The sequence below is a fragment of the Anomaloglossus baeobatrachus genome, chromosome 2 (genome assembly GCF_048569485.1).
Source record: "Anomaloglossus baeobatrachus isolate aAnoBae1 chromosome 2, aAnoBae1.hap1, whole genome shotgun sequence".
NCBI lineage: Eukaryota > Metazoa > Chordata > Amphibia > Anura > Aromobatidae > Anomaloglossus > Anomaloglossus baeobatrachus.
Genome location: NC_134354.1, coordinates 108,679,461 through 108,707,334, shown reverse-complemented (window position 1 = coordinate 108,707,334; position 27,874 = coordinate 108,679,461). Strand labels below are relative to the sequence as shown.

General features: G+C 47.6%; 1 protein-coding gene across 1 annotated transcript in view; it reads right to left on the bottom strand.

Annotated features, from left to right (window-relative positions):
* Window positions 1-27,874, bottom strand: part of BLTP2 (bridge-like lipid transfer protein family member 2) — a 193,338-nt gene that overhangs the window by 92,456 nt on the left and 73,008 nt on the right. The window contains exons 15-17 of the mRNA XM_075335259.1: window positions 10,702-10,907; window positions 7,795-8,896; window positions 6,123-6,314 (exon numbers count right to left, since the gene is read on the bottom strand). Coding sequence (XP_075191374.1) covers window positions 6,123-6,314; window positions 7,795-8,896; window positions 10,702-10,907 — 1,500 coding nt within the window. The remainder of the gene's footprint in view (window positions 1-6,122; window positions 6,315-7,794; window positions 8,897-10,701; window positions 10,908-27,874) is intronic.

Here is a 27,874-nt window from a genome sequence, read left to right as displayed (position 1 = left end):
CCACCTTGTCCTGGTGAAAGATCAGAAAAGGCTCGCGGCAAGAGAGTGCTGCCAGCTCCGAAACCCGTCTGATGGACGTAATTGCCACCAGGAATGTTACCTTCCAGGACAGAAGAGCAAGGGAGGATTCCTTGAGAGGTTCAAAGGGAGACCTCTGGAGACCGTCCAGAACGAGATTGAGGTCCCATGGGTCCAGCGGCCGTTTGTACGGGGGAACTAGATGGGAAACGCCCTGGAGGAAGGCATTGACTTGCGGTTTTTGAGCCAGGCGGCATTGGTAGAAGATTGAGAGCGCCGAGATCTGCCCTTTAAGGGAACTGAGAGCCAACCCTGCTTGCAAGCCAGACTGTAGAAAGTCGAGAATTCTGGGGATGGCCAGAGGCATAGGCTGGACGTTAGTTTCTCTGCAAAGGAAGATTTTCCACGTACGGTGGTAAATGCGGGATGAAGCAGGCTTTCGGGCGCTTATCATGGTGGAAATAACCGCGGGGGAGAATCCCGCTCTTGTTAATACCCAGGTCTCAATGGCCATGCCGTCAGCTTCAGGGCTCTGGAGTTCTGATGGGAAATGGGCCCTTGGGTCAGCAAGTCTGGGATGTCTGGAAGGCACCACGGTACGTCTGCTAGCATTTGTACTAATTCGGCGTACCAGGCGCGCCTGGGCCAGTCCGGTGCTATCAGTATCACCGGGACTCCCTCTGCCTTGATCTTCCTGATTACCCGCGGCAGCAGGGGTAGAGGTGGAAATACGTAAGGCAGGCGGAAGTGGTGCCAGGAGCAGACTAGCACATCCGCGCCGATGGACTGCAGGGTCGCGTGACCTGGCTATGAACGCGGGTACCTTTGCGTTCAACCTTGAGGCCATTAGATCCACGTCTATTGTGCCCCAGCGAGCGCAGATGTGTAGAAACACTTCTGGGTGGAGAGACCATTCTCCGGCGGCCAGGCCTTGGCGACTTAGAAAGTCTGCTGCCCAGTTCTCTACCCCCGGTATGTGTACCGCTGATATCACTGAACCCATCGATTCGGCCCAGCTGAGGATCTTGTGGGCCTCAAGATAAGCCGCTTTGCTACGGGTGCCCCCTTGCCGATTGATATAGGCTACGGCTGTCGCATTGTCCGATTGGACTCGAATCTGACGACCCGCTAGCAGAGGGCAGAATGCCCTGAGCACGAGGAAGATTGGGCGGATTTCCAGGATGTTTATGGGTAGGGAAGACTCCTGGGGCGCCCAACGTCCTTGAGCAGTGTGGTGCCGGTACACTGCTCCCCAGCCTAGGAGGCTGGCGTCCGTGGTCAGGACCAGCCAGTTCACTGGGAGGAAAGATCTCCCCTTCGATAGGGATGAGGACCGAAGCCACCAGCGGAGTGCTTATCTGACTGAAGGCGTCAGGTGAAGATGTCTGTCCAGGGAGAAGGGGCTCTTGTCCCAGGCCGCTAGAAGGGCTAGCTGCAGTGGGCGGAGGTGTAGTTGAGCAAAGGGTACTGCTTCCATAGCCACCACCATTCTGCCGAGTACCTTCATGCTGAATCGAATGGAGCGAGACGGAGGACGTAGAAGGCAGCGTACCGCTCGTTGAAGAGCGATCGTCTTGTCCAGGGGGAGGTAGATCAAGCCCCGACGGGTGTCCAGGGACATGCCCAGGAAGGTGATGCATCGTGATGGGATCGGGGATGATTTGTCTAGATTCACTAGCCACCCTAAGCGGGATAGTGTGTCCACAGTGCTCTGTACGCTGGTTGAGCAGTCGCGGAAGGAGGGGGCCTTAATGAGGAGGTCGTCCAAGTAAGGGAGAACGACTACTCCCCTGGCGTGAAGGACGCTCATGGCGGCCGCCATAACTTTGGTGAAGACCCTTGGTGCAGTGGCAAGGTCAAAGGGTAGAGCTACGAATTGAAAGTGGGAGTCCTGAACTGCGAAGGGGAGGAACTTTTGGTGATCTGGGGCGATGGGTATGTGCAGGTACGCGTCCTTGATGTCTATGGAGGCGAGGAATTCCCCTTCGACCATGGATGCAATAATGGACCTTAGGGGCTCCATTCTGAATCTCCATACGTGCAAATGTTTGTTCAGGTGTTTGAGGTCCAGGATGGGTCGAACTGACCCATCCTTTTTGGGGACCACAAAGAGGTAGGAATAAAAACCTCTGAACTTCTCGTCGTCTGGGACAGGTATTATCACTCCTGCTGCTTGGAGCGAGTGGATTGCTGAGAAAAAAGCTTTGCGTCGTTTTCGAGTCTTTGGGGGGTTTGAGAGAAAGAACCGACTCGGGGGTCGGGTCCGAAATTCTATGTGGTAACCGAAAGACACAAGGTCTCGCATGCATTTGTCGTCTGTGGCGGCAGCCCAGATGTGTTGAAAGAGCCGCAGTCGACCTCCTACAATGAGTGTGTCTTCCGGGGCGCCGAAGGAGTCATGAGGGGGGAAAACATCGTGGACGAGTCTCCCTAGTTCTGGACTGTTTCAGTCTAGGCTGCCATGACGAAGTGGGTTTCGGGGAAAGCTGAGAAGGTCGGTCCCTGCGTAGTCCGCGGCTGGTGGCGGGGACAGCACAGGATGTCGACCAACCAAATGAGTTCTGAAAGGAGCGGAACGAGGACTGTGGATGTCTGTTGAAGGTCGTCCTGGACTTCAGCTGGGGGAGGGAGGTACTCTTTCCTCCCGTGGCGTCAGAAATTAGCTTGTCCAGACGTTCGCTAAACAATCGGTCTGGGAAAAAGGGAAGGCCCGTGAGAGACTTATTGGAGGCAGAGTCCGCTCGCCATTGTCGGAGCCAGAGAGCTCTATGGATGGCTATGGTATTTGAGGCAGCAAACGCTGCGCAGGGAGCAGCGTCCATGGAGACCTGCATGAGGTACTCCGCCGCAGCGGCAATTTGAGCTGTTACCTCTGTGAAGGTATGAGTGAACTGGGATTCCTCAAGCGAAGTGTTAAGGGATTCTGCCCAGACCGAGATCGCCTTTGCGACCCACACAGAGGCAAAGGAGGGCGAGAGGGAGGAACCCGCAGCCTCAAAAGCAGAGCGGGCGAGGTGCTCCACCTGTCTGTCTGTCGGGTCCTTGATGGAGGAACCATCCGGTAAAGACAGGAGCGTCTTTGTGGCAAGGCGGGAGACCGGGGGGTTGACCGAGGGCGGATCGGCCCAGCCCTTAGGGGCAGGTGAGGCAAAAGGGTACCGGGACTCCATGAGTTTTCGGTTACCGAAGCGCCTGTCAGGCTTCTCCCTTTGCTTTGTGAGGATATCCTGAAACTCTGGGTGATCAGCGAAAACGTTTTGGGGTTTCCTTGCCCTCTTAAAGGAGACCGCATGGTCAGTGGTAGTGGATGGGGGATCTTCCACATGCAGAGTTTGGTTGATTGCTGCTATAAGGGAGTCTATTACAGTTTGATCATCTGGGGAGGATGAAACCAAGGAATCCACCTGATACAAACAGCATTCTCCCTCCTCCAGCTCTTCAGAAGCCGTGGAGCGTGTGGGAGACCTGCCCTGTGTGCTCCCGAGGGAGAGCCCTGGGGGCCATGAGAGAGTGCTGGAGATACCTCTTTTCCTGATCCCTGCAACCGGTGAAGCATGTGCCCGGATTACCTCAGAAGGATCCTCCATAGGGGTATCCTCAGACTGCGTTCCATCCAGGGGCCCAGAAGGGTGTGGAGGACGACATTGCATAGCCAGAACCAGGTTCTGTGACAGTTTTTCCATGGATTGGGACAGAGACTGTGCCCATTCCGGTGGGCTGGGAGCCCTAGGCTCTGGGCTGACTGTTGCGGCGGTGGTGGCGGGGGGGGGGGTGGTCTTGGAGGGCTATAGGGGCACAGGAACCACAGAGAGAAGAGGTGTGTTTACGTGGTAGCTCAGCGTGGCAGGCAGTGCATGCTGAATAGTAGACTATGTGAGCCTTAGCGCTCTTAGTGCCCTTAGAATTCTGCATGTTCCTAATAGGAGTATGCCAGGAGGGGGAGCAATGGTCAGCAGAGCTACAAGTGAAGGAAGTACCTCATCAGAATTAGCCGATGGCCCTGCGTCCTCAGGAAGGAGTAAGCTCTGTGGAGATCTTCGCACGCTTTCCTGGGGGGCAGGGCTTATCTTGGCCGCGGGGGGCGGGGCTTAGCGCTAAAAGAGCGCCAAGAATAAGTCAGTGTGCCCCCCTGCTGTCGGTAGCAAAAAACGGCGGGAATGGAGCTTCTGTGACATCTCCCTCCAGTCAGCACACAGCTTGTCACCGGAGGATAATCTCTGCCGGCTTTCCTGCAATCAGAGCACGCAGCTGGAGCAAATAAACAGAGGAAACAAACAGTGTGAGTTCATGAGCTCTGGGCCCTCCCCCCGCCACCGGTAAATTATCTGTGCAGGATTCTCTGCAAATAGCGAGGGACTTCCCCCCCCCCCCTCCTCCAGCCAGCAAGCTAGAGAAAAAAAATAACACTGTGTGTTCAGGATCCCTGGGGCTCTCCTCCTTGCAATCAGCAAGCGACTTCACCATCTTTTCTCCCTTTGTCTGGGAAACCAATTAGGGGGGATCTCACCTTAAAACACTGCCTCAGCCCAGGCAGTGGGAATAGCAGAGTCAGCCTGCTGTCCGGTCACAGTGCAATGTTCAAATCAGAGCCTGCAAAGAGGGGCTGAGGAATTGTGCTTCTGCCCTGGGCTCTGGAAAATCGGTGTCTGTGGGACGCGTCGTCCAGTGAGATGCAGCCCAGGATCCAGCGTCGCAGGAGGGGGCACGTGGAGGCAGCACTCCGCGTTCCCGCCCGTTGATGGTATTGGGAGATCGGTCCCAAAGGAAACCGTCGCCCTCAAAAAATAACAAAACTTTGAAAGATGTGCCTCCTACAGACACTAAGCTAAAACTGAGGTTGCCTGTCACGGCCAGGGGGTGTATACTGCAGAGGAGGAGCTATGCTTTTGCATCTACTTAGTGTCCTCCTATGGATAGGCAGCATAACACCCATGGTCCTGTGTCCCCCGATGAGGCGTCAGAGAAAACTGACCTACGATGCGGCTTTCCGTGCCACAAGCATGTCGATTCTTTGCTGCAGAGTCGCAAGCATCCTCCATAGGGTGAACACAAGCGAGAGATCACAGCGCCCCGAACCCTGATCCTGGGTACGAGCAGCTGCGGTCTCCTGCGTTCTCCTGTGGAGGAGACTCGCAGCCCCGCAGGTCAGGACCCGCCACGTCCAGGAAACTGAGTCCTGATCGTGGGCACATACCCTAAATAAAAAAATAATCTACTTCCCAGACTAACATCGCGCTGCTATACTGCGCACTGGTTTGTTGTGATCAACTTCCAGCATTGCCATCACACTAGCGCTGCAGCCAGTCAGTGGCCGCTGATTAGCTGCAGTGATCACATTGTGCCTGAGCAGAAGAGATCGATAAGGAACTCAGAACTGAGTGGCACCAGTTTGGGAAGTGAGTATCGTTTATATTTGTTTCCCACCTCTTTGGCCCACCATTATTGGGGGTTCTACACAGTCATAAAACATGAGTTCAAAACACACTTCTAGAACAAACAACACAGATGATACTCACCCTTCCCAGGTCCAACGCCAACTCTCCAGTCTTTGTTTATAGGCTATTGTTGTTAAAGTACCGCTGCGAACAATCACTATACACAGTAGTAATTCTGCCCATTGATTGGCTGCAGTAGTAGTGTACAGTGCAATCATGGCATGATTGGGGCAGCGGTGGAGAATTGGCATTGGACCTGGGAAATGAGAGTTTTGTTATTCTAGAGGTATACAAGTGTTTAGACTCCTATTTCGATCATACATCCCCTTTAAAGCAATGGGGGAGGTTCAGATAAGGTGCCTGCATTCCAACCTACTTCATACTGTGCTACAGAAAAGAAGGCAGAAAATAAATTAAGGGGGAATCGATCAGGAGTTTTAGGGTTGCCAAACCAATTATACTGTTGGTAAAAGGTTCACTTACAGCCTCATATACATGTGATCACCTTTTAAAACGCTGCCCAGCAACGTAATTAGTTTATTGTCCGTAAAGTTCCTGACCGGTGCCCTTTATAACACGTCAGGTAATCATCAGCCATAGCGACCTGCAGATGATAACTTGATTTTAGTCCTCCTTGGAAAAAAGCAAAAATGAATTCATAGCACTTACAGTGAAAGTCATGGAAGAATTTTAGTGGCGGCATGTTCCTCTCCACGGTGGAGTCGCCCCACGGTGCCCCTAAGTGTACAACTTGCTTTCTGCGTGCACTGGCTTGTCCAGTCTGCTCAGCGCCAAGCAGTCGCCCAGAAAGATGCCAGTCCCGGATCTCAAAAAGATATCTTGGATAATCACGTATGCGGACTGAAATTAAGAGAGACAGAAAGTTGTTACCTTTAAGAACGGTTCCAAGCTGACAGACGTACAGATGCAATATTGAATAAAAAGGAGGCCAATTCATTTTTTCCTCCATTTATCTGACTAGTTCCTCTAAAAATGTATCTCTGATAAGGTAATATTCCACACTTTACACTTTTATCAGACATGTCTATATGCAGTCTTATCACTACCCTCCCTTGAGAAAGTCCAAAGCAGGACGAAACGTGCGTTGGGCTGCAGGCAGGCGAATCCCACGGACTCTGTCCAATAGGTATGGTACATCTCTATCCTTCCTCTATACCATATATTTTCACTGCAGCACTATGAACTTATGTCACTATAATTTTTTTATTTCTCTGACTTATTTGATTTCATAATTAGCATTATCTGATAATATTAAATCTTTACCTATTTATAGTATTCCCTCTGGTATTTATATTTGCATATACTGTCTTCAGGAATTACTCTGTCTATATTTAAACCATTTTTGCTCTATTACTGTTTTTAACTTTTTGTTGTCTATTTTTAAGAATTTCCAAAATAAAATATATATTTTTAACATTAAATGAATGGTGTATTGACTCTTTTAGGCATGTTTATTATGGCCATCTGTCCATGGGAGCCTTTATGAAATAACTTATGTATCTATTTAGTACCTTTTGAGGGATTTTTGATTGATTACTAATGTCTATATGCAAGGCCAGGAATGAGATGGTTTTCTCACCACCAAGGATAATTGGAAAGCAAAGACCAATGGGGTCAGACGCAGATTTCTGGCCTCGTTAATGAGGTTATGGATCACTTTGGCATGTGCCGAAAACAGATCCCACCTGCATAGGCGCGTGCACGTTCGGCAAGTATTGTGCCAGGGTCCTACTCTAATGAACAAGACAGGTGCACGTCACCCGATAATGCTGCACACTTGTGGGGGCATAGAGTCATCAGCATATAGAAGTGAGCCGCGCCAATTAACCCCTTCAACATATACATTTGCTAAATATAAGGAAGCCAAAACCTGGTGGGCAACTTAAAGACAGAAAACTATAATCAACAGGTTTGCACCTCTTGGTCCAATCCTGGTTCCGATTTTCAAAAACTAATGCCCAATACTAACGGTGTCCTGACTCTCCCCCAGTAGTGGATCTTTTAAGAAAAAAAAGGATAGGGCATTTTGGATTTGGATAATTTGTTCTCGTGGACAAAATGCGGTTGTGAGGATTCTTGTGCGGGCTTTTAGCCCCTTCCAAATTGAAAACTCATGCAAACTTGACCAGAAAGGGTAAGCATGTGTATTGGTAGAGCCGGTAATAATAGACGTAGAATGAATTAGCATTTGGCTATCAGATTTCTAAAGTGTGCATCCACATTCAGACCGAACCTGCATGATCAGCTAGTAGGGTAAAGCTATAATATTCCAATATTTGATGTTGGAATGGGATTCTTGCTATATTAGGGGTGCACTCACCATAAAATGTTTTCAGAGAGCACTTCATCATGCGGCACCACTGGATAACAAGTGGTAGCCCCTCAGATGGGAAAGGGCTGATACTGTCAATGTCCTTCATGTTCTCCACCACTTTGTCCAGCCCATGCAGAGACTCATCGGCTAAGGCCACGATTTCCAGATCAGACATAGTCCACGTCAGGAGAGACTTCCGCATGGGGGTATTGCTGTAAAGACGACGAGAGCGCTGGATGTATATCTCGATATTTTTCTTTTCCAAAGACGTGTAAAGCTCCTCTATTTTTCGGGCTGGCAATAACTCTCCATGCTGTTTGCGCAAGGCGGCCACCTTGTCATCGAGCAGCCGTAACCTTTTGGCGCTCTCCTTGCTCTCATCTTTCATAAGCTCATAATTATCTCGCAGCTTCACTTCAAAGACATCATCCAAGAAGGCAAAGGAAAATTGCTTAACTCTCAGAACAAGATCTGGAGGGAGAGGCTCAGGCTGAGTCCGTGGGGATCGATGGAGACCTTTCAGCCACTTCTGCACCGCTATGGCCTCATCAAGTATGTAGGAGAAGTCGTAGCGGTGTGGGAACTCAAAGGAAACGCTGTTAATATCCAGAACCCAGGCGCGGTTCCTCTCCGTGACAAGAGAGTTAAAGTGGCTTCGATGGAGCAGCATTTCCTCCAGTTCAGGCATCCTCTGCGCCTCCACGTCTTTAAACAGAAAGATGTTGTGCCCATCAGCATTGATGGATACTTCAGGCGTTCGGAGCTGGAGAGACCCTCCATGCTGACTGAGCCAGATTCTCTGAGCTCTAAATAAAAAATAATGCTCTTTGCAAATCGCAGCGCGCAGCTTCACAGACGTAAACTCCACCGTTATCTGCATTCCCTTACGATGAAGGCCAGGACTTTCAACCACAGGATTTTGGGACTGCTGGGGTGAATGAGGTGAACCCTCTCCGGACATGCGTCCGTCTGACTCTGACAGCTGGGGTCTCCTGTCTAAGGTCGTAATCAGCAGATCCCTGCACTGCAGGGTGGACAATATGTGCTGATACATATACATGTGATCGCAGGGACTCCAGTGCAAGACCAGCTTCTCCACACACTGCACCTGAAAACGGAGGATAAAAAAGGAGGATGACCCGGTATTCTATACACAACACAAGTAATGGGGCTGAAGACACAAAAGCAGGTTAGTGAGCAAAAGTGCAACTAGCAGGAAGGAAGACGTTCTTGCAAATCGGTCCCATCTCAGACACAATGCACATACTGGTCACAGGTCTCCCAACTGGAGCATGACTGCGTCATATATTTCTATGAGACTGTCCTGCTCCGGCTGGGAGACCCACGATTAGTGTGTGTATTGCTACCCTAGATCAGACTGTCTTTACTTAATATTTCCCATTTCTTTCTAATTCCTTAACTTTGGTCAAAATTGCAGCAAAAATCCATTCATGTGCGATAAGTCAAATTGACAATTTATATGTAATCCCTTAAGATGACGTACAGGACATTGTGATTATTAGGCTAAGGCTACACGAGCATTTAGCATTTGATGCGTTATGCTAAAGACCCCCGACTTCCCCTGTGCTGCGAGTATGAGCCGAGTGTCATGCCACTGTGATCCGATCACAGCTGTGGAGGAGAGGGAGGGATTAATATCCCTATCTTCTCCATTGTCAGCTAATGCGATTATCGCACTGCACTCCGGTGAAATCCGAATGCAATGCGATGTTTCACTTGCACCCATAGACCTGTATGGGTGCGAGTGAAAACGGATCGGATTCCACCCACAGCATGCTGTGATATTTTTCTCGGTCTGATTAGGGCTGAGAAAAAAAAATTGCACATGAGAGTGACCCCATAGAGTAACATGGGTCCGAGTGGAATGCGATTTTTTTTTATCCCATTCCACTCGGACCGTTTAACTTGCCAAGTGTCCTAGACCTAATTCTTTATAATTGGCCCATTAGACTGTAAGGGGTACTTTTTTTTTTTTTTTTTACTTAAGTGTATTTATTTTGGATTAAAAAAAAAGTTTTTTCCAATTGTGTATCATGAAATATTTTGCATAATTTGATTTTAAGGCTATATATTTCGCTGCACTTACTAGCATCAGAATGAGTTACCCTACAATCTGTCGGTCAAGTTGTTCAGAACAGTTTTAATTGCTACGGTTTTTTTTTGTTTTTTTTTTACTGTATTTCTTTCAGCTGATTTATGATCACACACCACAACTCTCATGTGACCATTAGTGGTAAGTAAGCACTACCATGCTCAGGTTCGCAGTACTCTAAACAAGCAGTTGGACGCTCGGGTGGGCTTGACTTGAGTACCCAAGTATAATGGAAATCAATGGGAAACTCCAAGCAGCTCAGTAAGTGACAACACTGGAATCAGGGTCTCTGACTCTACATCAAGCTGTGCTTTGATGCATTAAAAGAAATTTTTACTAATAGAGAAAAGCATGAATGTAATACGTTAAATGGTTCTTCCTAAATAAGTCAACATAATCCCTTATTTATAGAATAGGGGATAACCTGCTGATTGCTGAGGGTCCGACCGGTGGGACCGGTAGTGAGACCAAGAATGGGGCTCTGCAGTCTCATCCTGAATGGAGCGGAGGTGTACATGCTTGTCCTCGCTCTATTTATCATCTATGAGATTGACGGAAATAACAGAGAACCGAATGCGGCAGTCCCATTGACAATGAATGGAGTGAAGATTGAACATGCACATATCCCTGGCAATCAAGACGGATCTGCAGAGACCATTTCTAGGTGCCCCAGAGCCCGGATTTAAGGATTTCTAGCAGAGTCCCAGCTGTCGGGCCCACAGCGGTACGCACGTCATTGCCTCAGCTATTGACTTTTTGGAGACTAAACCTATAACATGATTAATCATTTCCAATCCTACCTCTAAAGCGTGAATAGTGGTGTAATAAGACAGGGACAGAATGGAGAAGTAGAGCAATGGGTCGATATGGTCCGGGGCTTTATTACATGGTTCCATTTTCTCAGTGATGGACTTTAGCAGAGACGTGGACGCTCCTTGCAGGCTCAGACTGCAGCTCTCCGCGCTGCCGACTACAGTGAGAAGGTCTATCCTCACCTGAGCAGCACCTGAAAATGAGACAAAGACAGAAATCATTACCTTATATACATGTATATACACTGTGTGCAGAATTATTAGGCAAATGAGTATTTTGATCACGATACTTTTTATACATGTTGTCCTACTCCAGGCTGTATAGGCTTGAGAGCCAACTACCAATTAAGTAAATCAGGTGATGTGCATCTCTGTAATGAGGAGGGGTGCGGTGTAATGACATCAACATCCTATATAAGGTGTGCTTAATTATTAGGCAACTTTCTTTCCTTTGTCAAAATGGGTCAGAAGAGAGATTTGATGGGCTCTGAAAAGTCCAAAATTGTGAGATGTCTTGCAGAGGGATGCAGCAGTCTTGAAATTGCCAAACTTTTGAAGCGTGATCACCGAACAATCAAGCGTTTCATGGCAAATAGCCAACAGGGTCACAAGAAGCGTGTTGGGCAAAAAAGGCGCAAAATAACTGCCCATGAATTGAGGAAAATCAAGCGTGAAGCTGCCAAGATGCCATTTGCCACCAGTTTGGCCATATTTCAGAGCTGCAACGCTACTGGAGTATCAAAAAGCACAAGGTGTGCCATACTCAGGGACATGGCCAAGGTAAGGAAGGCTGAAAAACAACCACCTTTGAACAAGAAACACAAGATAAGATTTTTCAAAGGTTTTATGGACTGATGAGAGTGACTCTTGATGGGCCAGATGGATGGGCCAGAGACTGGATCAGTAAAGGGCAGAGAGCTCCACTCCGACTCAGACGCCAGCAAGGTGGAGGCGGGGTACTGGTGTGGGCTGGTATCATCAAAGATGAACTTGTGGGACCTTTTCGGGTTGAGGATGGAGTAAAGCTCAACTCCCAGACCTACTGCCAGTTTCTGGAAGACAACTTCTTCAAGCAGTGCTACAGGAAGAAGTCGGTATCGTTCAAGAAAAACATGATTTTCATGCAGGACAATGCTCCATCACATGCATCCAACTACTCCACAGCGTAGCTGGCCAGTAAAGGTCTAAAAGATGAAAAAAAGGATGACATGGTCCCCTTGTTCACCTGATCTGAACCCCATAGAGAACCTGTGGTCCCTCATAAAATGTGAGATCTACAGGGAGGGATAACCATACACCTCTCGGAACAGTGTCTGGGAGGCTGTGGTGGCTGCTGCACACAATGTTGATCGTAAACAGATCAAGCCACTGACAGAATCTATGGATGGTAGGCTGTTGAGTGTCATCATAAAGAAAGGTGGCTATATTGGTCGCTAATTTTTTGGGGTTTTGTTTTTGCATGTCAGAAATGTTTATTTCTACATTTTGTGCAGTTATATTGGTTTACCTGGTGAAAATAAACAAGTGAGATGGGAGTATATTTGGTTTTTATTAAGTTGCCTAATCATTCTGCACAGTAATAGTTACCTGCACAGATATCCTCCTAAGATAGCCAAATCTAAAAAAAAACCCACTCCAGTTCCAAAAATATTAAGCTTTGATATTTATGAGTCTTTTGGGTTGATTGAAAACATAGTTGTTGATCAATAATAAAAAAAAAAGAGAATTTTGTTTACTTACCGTAAATTCTTTTTCTTATAGTTCCGTATTGGGAGACCCAGACCATGGGTGTTTAGCTTCTGCCTCCGGAGGACACACAAAGTACTACACTAAAAAGTGTAGCTCCTCCCTCTGAGCTTATACACCCCCTGGTGAGCAGACCCAGCCAGTTTAGTGCAAAAGCTGAAGGAGAATAGCCACCCACAAGTAGAACAGAGCAAGAGTCGGAACAACCGGAGACTCTGTCCATGACAACAGCCGGTGAGAACACGCGGAACAAGAAAAATGCCAACAGGCAACAGGGAGGGTGCTGGGTCTCCCAATACGGAACTATAAGAAAAAGAATTTACGGTAAGTAAACAAAATTCTCTTTCTTTATCGTTCCCTTGGGAGACCCAGACCATGGGACGTTCCAAAGCAGTCCCTGGGTGGGAAAGAAACAGTATAAACTAAGAAGTAGGCAGAGCCTAACTTCACAAATGGGCGACAGCCGCCTGAAGGATGCGTCTGCCCAAGCTCGCATCTGCCGAAGCATGAGCATGCACTTGGTAGTGCTTCGAAAAGGTATGCAGGCTAGTCCAAGTGGCAGCCTTACAGACTTGTTGAGCCGTGGCCTGGTGCCTAAAAGCCCAAGAGGCACCGACAGCTCTGGTCTAATGTGCCTTGATCCCCGGCGGGGGAGGCACCTGAGAACTCTGGTAGGCGTCCGAAATGGTCGATCTCATCCAACGGGCTAAGGTCGGCTTAGAAGCAGAGAGGCCCTTGCGCCGACCTGTGGTCAGCACAAAAAGAGAAGCGCACCGCCTAAGTGCAGCGGTGCGAGACACATAGATCCGGAGAGCACGCACCAGATCCAGAGTATGCAGCGCTTTTTCAAAGCGATGAACAGGAGCCGGACAAAAGGAAGGCAGGGTAATGTCCTGGTTAAGGTGGAAAGGAGAGACCACCTTAGGAAGAAAGTCCGGAGTCGGACGGAGAACCACCTTGTCTTGATGAAAAACCAAAAAAGGTGACTCCGAAGCGAGCGTAGCCAAATCAGAGACTCTCCTGAGGGAAGTTATGGCCACCAGAAAGGCCACTTTCTGTGAAAGACGATACAAGGAAACCTCCCTGAGAGGCTCAAAGGGGGGTTTCTGCAAAACCGTGAGAACCAAATTAAGGTCCCATGGATCCAAGGGCCGCCGGTAGGGCGGAATGATGTGAGACACGCCCTGCATGAAGGTGCGGACCTGAGCCAGCCGAGCGAGACGTCGCTGGAACAGGACTGACAGAGCTGAGACTTGTCCCTTGAGGGAGTTGAGGGACAGCCCTAGCTGCAGACCGGACTGTAGAAAAGACAGAAGGGTCGGCAAGGAGAATGGCCAAGGAGGATGGTCGGTAGAGCGACACCAGGACAGGAAAATTCTCCAAGTCCTGTGATAGATCTTAGCGGAGGAACACTTACGGGCCCGAGTCATAGTGGAGATGACTTCAGGAGGAATACCAGAAGCCGCCAAAATCCAGGACTCAAGAGCCACGCCGTCAATTTGAGAGCCGCAGAATTCAGACGGAAAAACGGACCTTGCGAGAGAAGGTCTGGACGGTCCGGGAGATGCCACGGCATCTCTACGGACAGATGGAGCAGGTCTGGATACCAAGCTCGCCTGGGCCAGTCCGGTGCAATGAGGATGACTCAACGGCCCTCCATTCTGATCTTGCGCAGGACTCTGGGCAAGAGCGCTAGAGGGGGAAACACGTAGGACAGACGAAACTGGGACCAGTCTTGAACCAGAGCGTCCGCAGCGAATGGCTGAGGATCGTGTGAGCGAGCCACGTAAACAGGAACTTTGTTGTTGTGACGGGATGCCATTAGGTCCATGTCCGGAGTGCCCCATTTGCGGCAGATTGACTGAAACACTGCCGGGTGCAGGGACCACTCGCCATCGTCCACGGTTTGACGGCTGAGATAATCTGCCTCCCAGTTTTCCACGCCTGGTATGTGGACTGCGGATATGGTGGACCCCGAGTCCTCCACCCATTGAAGGATGCGTTGTACCTCCAACATTGCCAGGCGGCTGCGTGTCCCGCCTTGGTGATTGATGTAGGCAACCGCTGTCGCGTTGTCTGACTGGACTCGAATGTGCCTGCCCGCCAACAGGTGGTGAAAAGCTAGGAGAGCTAGAAGCACAGCTCAGGTTTCCAGCACATTGATTGAAAGGGCTGATTCGGACGGAGTCCAAGTGCCCTGCGCTCTGTGGTGGAGACATACCGCTCCCCAGCCGGATAGACTGGCATCCGTGGTGAGGATCACCCAGGACGGGGCCAGGAAAAAGCGCCCCTGGGACAGAGAGAGGGGCCGAAGCCACCACTGAAGAGAGCTCCTGGTCTGTGGCGACAGAGCCACTAACCTGTGTAAGGAGGAAGGCCGCTTGTCCCAACAGCGGAGAATGTCCAGCTGCAGGGGGCGCAGATGGAACTGGGCAAATGGGACAGCTTCCATTGACGCCACCATTTGACCCAGCACCTGCATCAGACACCTGAGGGAAGAACGGCGGGGCCTCAGCAGAGAGCGCACTGCCAGTTGGAGGGACTGCTGTTTGACTAAGGGCAACTTCACAAGTGCCGGCAAAGTCTCGAACTGCATTCCTAGGTACGTGAGACTCTGGGTCGGAGTCAGAGTGGATTTGGGCAGATTGACCAGCCACCCTAATTGGGCTAGAGTGGCGAGAGTGAGCGAGACACTCCGCTGACAGTCTGCGCTGGATGAAGCCTTGACTAGAAGGTCGTCCAGGTAAGGAATCACTGCCAACCCCTGTAGGTGCAGAACCGCAATCACTGCTGCCATGACCTTGGTGAATACCCGAGGGGCTGTGCCCAACCCGAAGGGGAGAGCCACAAATTGGAAATGATCTTCTCCGATTGCAAAACGTAGCCAACGCTGGTGTGAAACTGCAATTGGCACATGCAGATAGGCATCTCTGATGTCGATGGACGCTAGGAAATCCCCTTGGGTCATTGAGGCAATGACTGATCGCAGAGACTCCATGCGAAAGTGCCGCACCTGAACATGCTTGTTGAGAAGCTTGAGATCCAGGATGGGTCGGAATGTACCGTCCTTTTTGGGGACTAGGAAGAGATTTGAGTAGAAACCTCTGAACCATTCCCGGGCGGGAACTGGTACAATTACTCCGTTGGCCTGCAAGGATGCCACGGCCTGTGAGAAGGCGGCGGCCTTGGAGCAGGGGGGGGTGGAGAGAAAAAAATCTGTCTGGCGGGCTGGAAGAGAATTCTATCCTGTAGCTGTTAACAGAGAATAATAGAGATAGGTGATAATGCCGCGCCACAGATCACTTCTGGAACCGTAAGATTAACGTATCTTTATTGGCATAGGTCTACGCGTTTCAGGAGCTCTGCTCCCTTCCTCAGGACCGTAAAGAACCAAGAGACATCAAATCTAAAATGGTGTCTACTGACATACATTAAATAGCCCCATTGACGTCATAAGGGCCATCCCTCATGAAAAAAACGAGCGGGAAGAACACGTTGCATTAAAAACATGACATCATATAAACATTTGCATATACAAATTCATGAACATTGTGTGAAAGAAAATATGAGAAACATAAACCATATCAACTGACAAAAAACATGTGAAACAGTGATTAAGACACCTGCAAACTTTTGCAGATCCAGATTGTATGTACAAAAAATGTATTAGGAGATCGAGCAAAAAAATCCCCAGGTATACACCAAATAAAAATGTGATGTATAAATCAAATAAATGTGTGTTAAATTTATTGATGGTCCTCACCACTCGTGAATCTAGGGGCTAGAACCCCCTCACCTTGGCAAAAAACAGAGCATTAGAGTCACCACAGAGATCCATTGCAGCCACCGCGGCATGTGTGAGAAGTTTATTAAAGATCAATCGAGAAACTGCTATCAGCGGGTGAGAATATGTGAACGGGGCTAAAAAACCCTTGAAGGGCTGTGAGAAAAGACTGTGCATGTATACTACGATCGCAGCAGAGGGAGTGGTAAGTGAAACACTGCAGACATTCCACTACTGACTGCAGTTCACGAAAGTTCAGTAGCGTGGGAAAAAAAGGCACTGCGCCTGCGCCAAGACACTGGCAGGTCAAAGAAGTTCAAAACCGTGGGAAAAAAACCCAGAGCGCATGCGTCCCTTCCAAATAAAGAACCCAGTGTTGGTGCTATTATATAAAAGTCCACGTACGGCTAAGAAAGGTGTAGGATAGAGTGAAAAGCAAAAAATACATATATACTAACAACCCATGATGTCCCACATTAAAACTGTATTAGTGGGCAAGAACCAATAGACTCGCAAAAATTGAGTGTTTGCGGCTACTATGCTGGACCCGACCACGGAAAAAAACCGCTAGTCCAGGGGGCCAGAACTTAAAATAAGCATACCCATACCGTCCACGGGGACTAAAACCATACAAGTATAGAAAAGTATTCCATGACCCGGGTCATGAATATATAAATACGAGGACATAGAAGATCAAAAATGTATATCATTAAAACATAAAAAATAGCCTATGCATTGTCAATCATAAGTGCCTAAAACCCGATGGGGAATAAATAAGAGAATAAAAACAATATATAATATATGTACATATAAATAATCATAAAAATAATATCTCTTACAATACACCATAAATTACCATAAAAAAGGGGGGGGGGGGAAATAATTACTGTAAAAACATAATGCACCCCAATCAATGAAACAAATCTGTAATCTCATTGAGCCCCCGAGGTTTGAGAGTATTAAGTCTATAGATCCAGAATGTCTCTTTCTTATTCAGTACCCTTAATCTGTCAGGAACGTGTGGAGGTATTTGTTCAATGGGGGTTACTTTGAGTTTTATTTTCTTCCCATGTACTAAGGTAGTGTGCCGTGACAGACCATGGAGCATAAAACCCACCTTAATATTGTGTCTGTGGGAGTTTATACGATTGTGTAGTGCTTGTATGGTCCTCCCTATATAGCGTTTCCCACAATCACATTCGATTAGATAAATAACAAAGTCAGACTGGCAGGTAAGGCGCCCCTTTATCATACAGTCTGTATCGTCCGGGGTAGGGCCAAAAGAAACCCTTCCATGCTGAATATTGCTGCAACACATACAGTTCCCATGTACTACTACCTTAGTACATGGGAAGAAAATAAAACTCAAAGTAACCCCCATTGAACAAATACCTCCACACGTTCCTGACAGATTAAGGGTACTGAATAAGAAAGACATTCTGGATCTATAGACTTAATACTCTCAAACCTCGGGGGCTCAATGAGATTACAGATTTGTTTCATTGATTGGGGTGCATTATGTTTTTACAGTAATTATTTCCCCCCCTCCCTTTTTTATGGTAATTTATGGTGTATTGTAAGAGATATTATTTTTATGATTATTTATATGTACATATATTATATATTGTTTTTATTCTCTTATTTATTCCCCATCGGGTTTTAGGCACTTATGATTGACAATGCATAGGCTATTTTTTATGTTTTAATGATATACATTTTTGATCTTCTATGTCCTCGTATTTATATAGTCATGACCCGGGTCATGGAATACTTTTCTATACTTGTATGGTTTTAGTCCCCGTGGACGGTATGGGTATGCTTATTTTAAGTTCTGGCCCCCTGGACTAGCGGTTTTTTTCCGTGGTCGGGTCCAGCATAGTAGCCGCAAACACTCAATTTTTGCGAGTCTATTGGTTCTTGCCCACTAATACAGTTTTAATGTGGGACATCATGGGTTGTTAGTATATATGTATTTTTTGCTTTTCACTCTATCCTACACCTTTCTTAGCCGTACGTGGACTTTTATATAATAGCACCAACACTGGGTTCTTTATTTGGAAGGGACGCATGCGTTCTGGGTTTTTTTCCCACGGTTTTGAACTTCTTTGACCTGCCAGTGTCTTGGCGCAGGCGCAGTGCCTTTTTTTCCCACGCTACTGAACTTTCGTGAACTGCAGTCAGTAGTGGAATGTCTGCATTGTTTCACTTACCACTCCCTCTGCTGCGATCGTAGTATACATGCACAGTCTTTTCTCACAGCCCTTCAAGGGTTTTTTAGCCCCGTTCACATATTCTCACCCGCTGATAGCAGTTTCTCGATTGATCTTTAATAAACTTCTCACACATGCCGCGGTGGCTGCAATGGATCTCTGTGGTGACTCTAATGCTCTGTTTTTTGCCAAGGTGAGGGGGTTCTAGCCCCTAGATTCACGAGTGGTGAGGACCATCAATAAATTTAACACACATTTATTTGATTTATACATCACATTTTTATTTGGTGTATACCTGGGGATTTTTTTGCTCGATCTCCTAATACATTTTTTGTACATACAATCTGGATCTGCAAAAGTTTGCAGGTGTCTTAATCACTGTTTCACATGTTTTTTGTCAGTTGATATGGTTTATGTTTCTCATATTTTCTTTCACACAATGTTCATGAATTTGTATATGCAAATGTTTATATGATGTCATGTTTTTAATGCAACGTGTTCTTCCCGCTCGTTTTTTTCATGAGGGATGGCCCTTATGACGTCAATGGGGCTATTTAATGTATGTCAATAGACACCATTTTAGATTTGATGTCTCTTGGTTCTTTACGGTCCTGAGGAAGGGAGCAGAGCTCCTGAAACGCGTAGACCTATGCCAATAAAGATACGTTAATCTTACGGTTCCAGAAGTGATCTGTGACGCGGCATTATCACCTATCTCTATTATTCTCTGTTATCTGCCATCGGGTGGCTGCAGCCTGGATCAGTACATTACATGCGAGTAAAGGGGTTGTGACTTGCACAACTTCATCTGGTGAGTATTCACTCCCCCTTCCTCACCCTATATTATTGGGGTAATACCCTATTTGCGCTTCTCTTTCCACAGCTTTGTACAGTATCCTGTAGCTGTGGGAGATGATATCTCTCACCCACTGATCGGAGACGTGTTGAAACCAAGCGTCGCCAAAGTGGGAGAGCCTGCCACCGACTAAGGACGTTGCTGGGGCGGGCAGATAGTCACGAGGAGGCTGCCTTAGTGGCAGCACCTCCTGCGGTCTTCTGTGGACGCGCTTTTGGGCGCCAGTTGGATTTCTGGTCCTTGGCTGAGTTAGTGGACGAGGCCGAGGGCTTAGAGGACGACCAGTTGGAGGAACGAAAGGAGCGAAACCTCGACTGATTCCTACCCTGGGCAGGTTTCCTGGCTTTGGTTTGTGGCATGGAAGTACTCTTCCCGCCAGTAGCTTCCTTAATAATTTCATCCAGCTGTTCTCCGAACAGCCGGGACCCAGCAAAAGGGAGCCCAGCAAGGTACTTCATTGAAGAAGCATCTGCCTTCCACTCTCGAAGCCACAAGATCCTGTGGATAGCGAGGGAATTAGCCGAAGCCACCGCAGTGCGGTGAGAAGCCTCCAGCATGGCAGACATGGCATAGGAAGAAAAAGCCGAAGCTTGGGAAGTCAAGGCAACCATTTCGGGCATAGATTCCCTGGTGAGGGAATGCATCTCCTCCAGAGAAGCAGAGATGGCTTTGAGAGCCCACACTGCTGCAAAGGTCGGGGAAAAGGAGGCCCCCGCCGCTTCATACACGGATTTGGCCAGAAGGTCAATCTGACGGTCAGCGGAATCCTTAAGGGAGGTGCCATCAGCCACCAACACAACGGTCTGGGCTGAGAGCCTAGACACTGGGGGGTCTACCTTTGGGGACTGAGCCCACTCCTTGACCACCTCAGGTGGAAAGGGAAAACGGTCATCAGAACTACGCTTTGGAAGCGTTTGTCAGGACAGATCAATGGGGTACATGGAGTTAGCCTCCGAACCCCCTGTAAAGGCATCCTCCTCATCCTGCGAGTCCGCTCTTGAATCAGAGCCGCGGGAGGAGGAGGGAGAGGGAACCCTACGTCTCTTCTCAGGAGGACGGGGTCTGGGACCTGATGATGAATCCTCTGTGAGCTCCGGTCCTGAGAGAGACCTAGCAGCAGAGGCACCCTGTGAGGGGGGCTGATGCAGATTCAGCAAAGTCCTGGACAGAAGTCCCATGGACTCAGCAAAAGACTGGGAGATAGACCTAGAAAAGGATTCTACCCAAGCCGGGGGTTCAGCCACAGGAGCAGGAGCAGCCTGAGAGACCACTGGGGGTGAGACTCCAGGCTGTGGCACCGCCAAGGTAGAGCAAGCATCACAATGTGGATAGGTGCTCGGTTCAGGCAGCAGGAGCTTACATGCAGCGCATACAGAGTAAAGCTTTGGAGCCTTGCTCCTCGTGTGAGACATGCTGCTGAAGTGGGGGCTCTGCCAGAGAATGAACCCCAGAGAGTATACACAGAGGTCCACAACCAGAACCGGTTGTGGCTTACCAGACCGCTGTGCTGTGCAGAGCGGTGTTGTGTGCCCTCCAGATCCCGAAGCCCGGACCCCCAAACACAGCCCCTCAGCAGGGATGCAGAGACCAGCGCTGAGTGAACGCTGAGAAAATGGCCGCCGGAGCGAAGAGAGGGGGCGGGACTAGCATGAAGAGTGGGATCTGGAGGGCCATAGAGACCTACAGGGGAGGAGACACTCACAGCAGTGAGGAGTGTCCCTCCCTTTGCAGAACGGCCGCCGGGAGGAGCCGCGCTGTCCCTCTGCATGAGTGACATGTGAGGGCAGTGAAAACGAAACTAGGCCTCCGGCGAAGCCGGGGCATAAATTTGAGCGGCGAGGCCGACGCGCAGGCACCATCGGCGCGGTTCTCGGGCGATAGCTAGATAACCCGACGGAAATGTCAGTAAATACAGCAAACACACTCTCCCCAAACAATACAGCACAGGGACCCCCAAATATAAACGCCTCAGGTACTTAGCTGCTGAGACGCAGGGCCATGTCCCTGGGGATGAGTGCTCCGGTCCAGCAGGGTCCTGAAGGGCTGCGGATGGAGACCGGTCTCCTGCCAGGCATGGAGACCGTGCTGGCTCCCACTTCAAGCCAGAGCCCAGGAGGGATGGTGAAGGAGCACGGCATGTAAGGCTCCAGCCTAGGAAATCAACCTTACAACACCGCCGACACAGTGGGGTGAGAAGGGACATGCCGGGGGTCCAAACGTGGACCCACAGTTCTTCAAACTCGTTCCAAAGGAAAAAATCATATGAGAATGCATGTGTGGATGTATGCCTCCTGAACACAAAGTGATAAACTGGCTGGGTCTGCTCACCAGGGGGTGTATAAGCTCAGAGGGAGGAGCTACACTTTTAAGTGTAGTACTTTGTGTGTCCTCCGGAGGCAGAAGCTAAACACCCATGGTCTGGGTCTCCCAAAGGAACGATAAAGAAAATCCTCTAAAATACAACTTGACTATTGATACTAGACTAATTCTGCACACAGTGTATATGGAAAAAAAATGTATAGGAGGAAATCCAGATTTCAGGGCTTTTCTCTTGAACGTTTCAGAAAAAAAAAAAAAAACAAGCAGCAAAGCAACAATCAACGTACTCTGCAATTTGCTGAGACACTAAACGTCCAGGTGAAAATTTGGCTTAATAAAAATGTGCTATTACTTTGTTTCTTCAGCTCCTATACAGTGCAGACGGTGTCCCCCCCCCCCCCCCCGGTAATGTAATGCCCCCCTCCAGTGGTGACACTAAAAGTGTTAAGAAAATGGATGTATAGATTCGACATGCTTTCTTCATAAAAATATTATTCCTTTATTAAATCATTAAAATCCAGCAAGAAAATGAACACATACTCCGAAATGTTAGCCCTGCTTATGCATTTCGGACTGAGGTCATACCTATGAGTAAGGACTGAAGTCTGAAACGCGTAAGGCAGGGCTAAAGGCTCGGAGTACGCGTTCATTTTCATGCTGGATATTAATGATTTAATAAAGGAACAATTTCATGGTGAATGCATGCCGGATCTATTCATCCATTTTCTGTATTGCTATAGTGAACGCCAGCCACTGAGATCTGGACATCTGTGTATCCTTTGGAATTAATGGTGAGCTGCCTTCCTCCTTTGTAAACATGTTAAGGATGACACTGATGGTCCCCATACACAAGATAAAATATAAGTGATTAACAATTGTTAGTTTGTAGGACTTCAGCATGCACAGTGTGATGCTAGTCACTATTTACGGGTAGTACAAACTGTAGAGTACTCAAGAAAGTCTGGTAACAGGAGGGCACATATGGACACAGGGAGTACACAGGTCACGAACCGAGGGTCAGAATTCCAGGAAGGCATATGGTGGATTCAGGGAGAAAACTGAGACGTGGTCAGGTAACGGTCCAAGGTCAAAAGCCAGGAGGTCATGACAGGAACAGAGAGCGGGCAGAGAAGAGTCAAGCAACAGTCTGGGGTCAGGAAACAAAGATCAAAGTACAGGCAGGAAATCAGGCCAACAGCACAAAAGCAGAACCAGAAAGTACTTCTGGCAAGGTTCTGGGAGAGCATGCTCAGTAAAGAAGCACAGCAATTATCAGGATGAAAACACCTGAGTAATCAACATCTCCCAGAACCAGCATGGAAGCCAGTGCTGTCACTCCTGCCAGCCAGTAGTCACACAGTTTCGATTAAATGGTCTAATGCATCCTTGCAATGAAGTCACACGTTTGCCATGCAGAGTTTAAAACAAACAAAAAAAAAAGTGGGACTTCCGGGAGGCGGAGCTACGAGGTAGCTGCTTTTATCATGAGCTCCTGCAGCAGCCTAGGCCAAAAACGTTATCCAGGCCCATCCTAACATCTCAAGGCTGCAGGGATAAGGCCAGGACAAGGGGCGCACATCAGGCCCGGCTCTCCTGATACTCCGGAGGTGAAAGGTGTATGCTGCACCACAAAGAAAGGAGTGCTCTGACACAAAGCACCAGGCTGCAGGCTGTGGGCTGTGCTGCACAGAGGAACGCTGCCCATCCTCCCTGCTCCCCCTGCAGCTGTGCCACTGCAAACGGAAAGCACCCGGGATCTGGTAAGAGAGGGGTTAAATATCGGGCACTAACATCCAGAAGGAGACAGGGAGGGGGACTGAAGTGCTTCCAGCGGCAGCCATAGTTTTCAGTGAACTCTCACACACTCCCCTCCCTGCCACAGAAGAAATAGTGAAACACTGAGCAGCAGCAAGCTCAGTAAACAGGACTGCACGCTGTGTTTACCTGTCACACAGAGCTCTGTGGACAGGCCCACCGTCTGAGATACTGTGAGTGAGGGGGGAGCTGAGAGCCCCTGGAGACATTCCGCTGTGAGAGCAGGTCAGGAGATAAACAGGGGGCTGTGGAGGGGGCAGATACATCCCTGCAGGTCTCATCTTATATGGCTGCTGCACAAGGCCTGTAATCTGCAACAGTAAACAGAGGCAGATAAGCCTGAAGTGCATCACAGCTCAACTTGATTAACCCATACTTCACCACTTCACCAGCACTGACAGTATAGAAGAGGGTGAAAAGCAAAAAGAAGTGGGATCAGTCATCTGGCCTGCCTCCTGCCCTTCTGACTGGTCTTTTTCAAGTAACATCTATACACTCTCATACACAGCGTGGAAATAATTGTGAAACAGCCAAGTTTACCACACAGATGTAATTAAGCTTATGTTATTGTGACGTCACCACAGTCTCTAAAGAAGCTCCATATTTACAGTTCTTACTATGGATAAATTTGTGGGTAAGAGCAATGCCACACAACCAAGTAAAGGAATTAGACCGCAAAGACGAAACCAAAATGCACCCCCATCACCAGGGGCTTCCCCTGAGGCAACTACAGACCCAACCCAGGACACTGCTGTTATGGACAAGATTATGAATTATTATGAGTATATAAGAGTTACATGGAGATATCCATAAAGAACAAGATTTAAGATAGTGTTTGAACTGTACCACACATATCTCTTGGCATAAGACTCAGACTGTGTACCCCCACCTAGTTCTGCATTTGGACATAAAACTCAGACAGTCTGGGCTATTCTTGTGACAAGTGAATCATGCTGACATTGCTTAATATAAATGAGGAACCAAGCACATTACAGTAAATTGTATATCACAGAATAAGCTGTTCTACTTTATCCAATAGGAAACCTAAATTACGGCCTTATCACTGCTAAGGCCATCACGGATCTCTTGATGCCGGTGATTGATGGGCGGCTGGCAGCCTTCCAGTCTTCATTAGACATTATAGTCACCCAAGTTAATGCCCAGGGTTCAAGGCTAACAGATGTGGAGCAGAGGGTCTCTGACATGGAGGACTCTGTAAAGGAAATTTCAGAGATGCTGGAGAGCAGGAATAAGGACATTGCTGTATTGCTGGACAAGGTAGATGATCTTGAAAACAGGTCCAGACGCAATAATTTAAGGTTGGTGGGCGTCCCTGAATCGGTTCGGCAAGCTGATCTACTGAAACTCACTTCAGCATGGCTACCAGGAGCTTTGAAATTGGATCTAAAGTCGGGGCCAATTGCTATTGAAAGGGCCCACAGAGTGGGCCCACCTCGAAATGATGGAGAGGTCAGACCCAGACAAGTAATTTTTAAGGTCCTGGACTTCCAAGACAAGATCAGATTGCTGACAGCATTTAGAAAAAAATCACTCACTTACCTACAATAACGCTAAACTGCTTTTGTTCCAAGATTACTCAGCAGCCTTGACAACAAGACGCAAAGCCTTCAATCCAGTATGCAAACTATTGGCGGAAAAAAATATTCGCTTCAGTCTACTGTATCCTGCTGTTCTACGCTTCACTACAGGGGGAAAGAATTGGACTTTTGAAGATCCTAAGTTGGCTTTAAATTACCTTCTTCAGGAAAATGGAGCTTCGCCAGCAGTCAACACAGACACTTAAATCGGAGACGTCACTGTGCTACAGTTCTGATGTTCATTCTGTTTTTCCTTTTTTTTTCAGTGTCAGGACTGCCAGAGAGGCAGGTGACATTGCCATTAGATTAAGGTTTTTGTTTAGATGGGAAGGGGTTAGGGGGCTCTGCGTGCGTACCTTTAGTTTAGCTCTCATATGGGTTGTCGCGTTTACTCGCTGGGGTGGACGAGGGAATCCAAATAGGTTGTTTATAATTTTACAATTAATTCCTCCTTCTGGAATAGGATAAATGACTAACACAGAGAGCACAAATGTGTCCACGATTAAAATCGCTGTATTGGTGCTCCTGGAATGTTAACGGGTTAAACTCTCCTATTAAGAGGAAAAAAGTTTTAAATTATCTACATCGTTTAAATTGCCATATTGTCTTCTTACAGGAAACACACTGGATGAAGGGCAATCACCCATTTCTTCACAGCAGAAAATATGCCGTATGCGCAGAAGCGTCATTTACGAGAAAACAAAGAGGGGTAGCTATATTGATCAATAAGCATATTAGTCATGAAGTTCTGGAGGTTTCAGAGGACCCTATGGGGAGATTATTATTGGTGAAAGTGAAGATAGAGGGCACTATCTACAACTTAGCAAACATATATGCACCAAATATTCCTGATCCACAGTTCAGAGCCAGATTGATCGAAAGTATCACAGGTTGGGATATGACTAATTTAATTGTAGGCGGAGATTTCAATGAGGCTCATGATGGAATTTTAAGACAGGTCAAGTCCCCAGCCATCTCCTCTATTGGCGCTCCATAGTGGTTTGCAATATCTCGTCAATCAATTGGGACTAATAGACACATGGCGCATGCAGCACCCAATAGGTAAAGACTATACATTTTATTCACATGTCCATGACTTACATACACGGATTGACTATTGGCTACTAAGCCCAGCACTGATGCCACATTTACTTTCCTCCAACATCCTAGACATCTGTATTTCGGATCATGCACCGGTTACTTTTAATTTGTTATTATCTACCACAATACTACGGGAAAGAAGGTGGAGGTTTCCTTCATATTTATATCAATCTGAGGATCTCAAAGCTTCTTTACAAAACTACTGGAGCTTTTATGAGAAGGATAATCACGAGCATAGTGGGGACGCTGGTTTGTATTGGGCTGCCTCCAAGGCAGTAGTAAGAGGTCAGATATCATATGTCAGCCATAAGAGAAAAAAGCTCCTGGAACAAACTATATCAGCACAAAAACTTCTCACGCAGGCATATAAAGATTTTAAAAATAACAACACGGATGCGACAAAACAACATTTCTTAGAGGCCAAGGAGGCGGCGGACACCTTGGCCCATGAGATGGCACTTGGTAACCTGGACTACCAGAAACATAAATACTTTCAATGGGGCAACAAACCTGGGAAATTACTAGCTTCTTTAACCAAACCCTTTAGAACCACCACTAGAATCCACAAAATTAAAAAGAAAGATGGTACCATGGTAACAAAAGATGAGGAAATAGTGGAGGAGTTCAGGGCATTCTTTGGCTCGCTGAATGAGGCGGAACCGAGGGAGGTTGACGGGGAAGCTGATTTTATCCATGGTACCGTAGCGCCCATCTTGACAGAGGAACAAAGAGTAGTACTAAACGCCCCTATAAATATTTCAGAAATAGTAAAAACTATTGGCACTCTTAAACTAGCCAAAAGCCCAGGGCCCGACGGATTTAGTAACGAATATTATAAGATCTTGGGAGCCTCTATCGGTCCTCATCTATGTGCAGTGTATAATAAGATAGTCACAGAATAATTCCCGACAGGTTCAATGAGGCAAACATTATAGTATTACCTAAGCCAGGAAAAGACCCACTACAGGTGGAGGGATACAGACCCATCTCATTACTCAACTCTGATTTTAAAATCTTTACTAAAATACTAGCTGGTAGATTACAACAAGTGATTCCAGATCTTATTCTTCCCTTCCAAACGGGATTCGTGCACGGGAAATCCATCACCTATAACATCAGGACAGCTATTGGGGCTATCTCTTATAGCAGGAAGCATAGATGTACCAAACATATAGTAGTTAGCCTTGATGCGGACAAGGCCTTTGACAGGGTCTCTTGGGCCTATTTACATAATCTTTTGGCATGTCGCCAGGCGGGATCCTGGTTTTGCGAAGCAGTCAAGATGATATACACAGAACCCAAATCCAGACTATCTATAAATAATACATTCTTTGAGCCATTTGAGGTACAGAGGGGAACGAGGCAGGGGTGTCCCTTGTCACCTTTATTGTTTAATTTGGCTCTGGACCCAATGTTGAGGACCCTACATAATTTAGCAATATTTCAGGGCATGAGAGTCGGTGGGACAACAATTAAACTTTTGGCTTTTGCCGATGATATTTTATTGTTTGTTGCCAATCCCTCTCAAGCGATTCCAGAGATAATGAACACATTGAATAATTTTGGAAAGGCCTCAGGCTTCAGGGTAAATTACAAAAAAACTGAGGCATTGGCAATGTACAAATCGGGTAAAATTGATAACAACTTATTTCCCTTCCAGTGGTGTACCAGGTCCATTAAATATTTGGGGATTCAACTCCCAGCAAACCCCTTGTTACTATATCAAATTAAT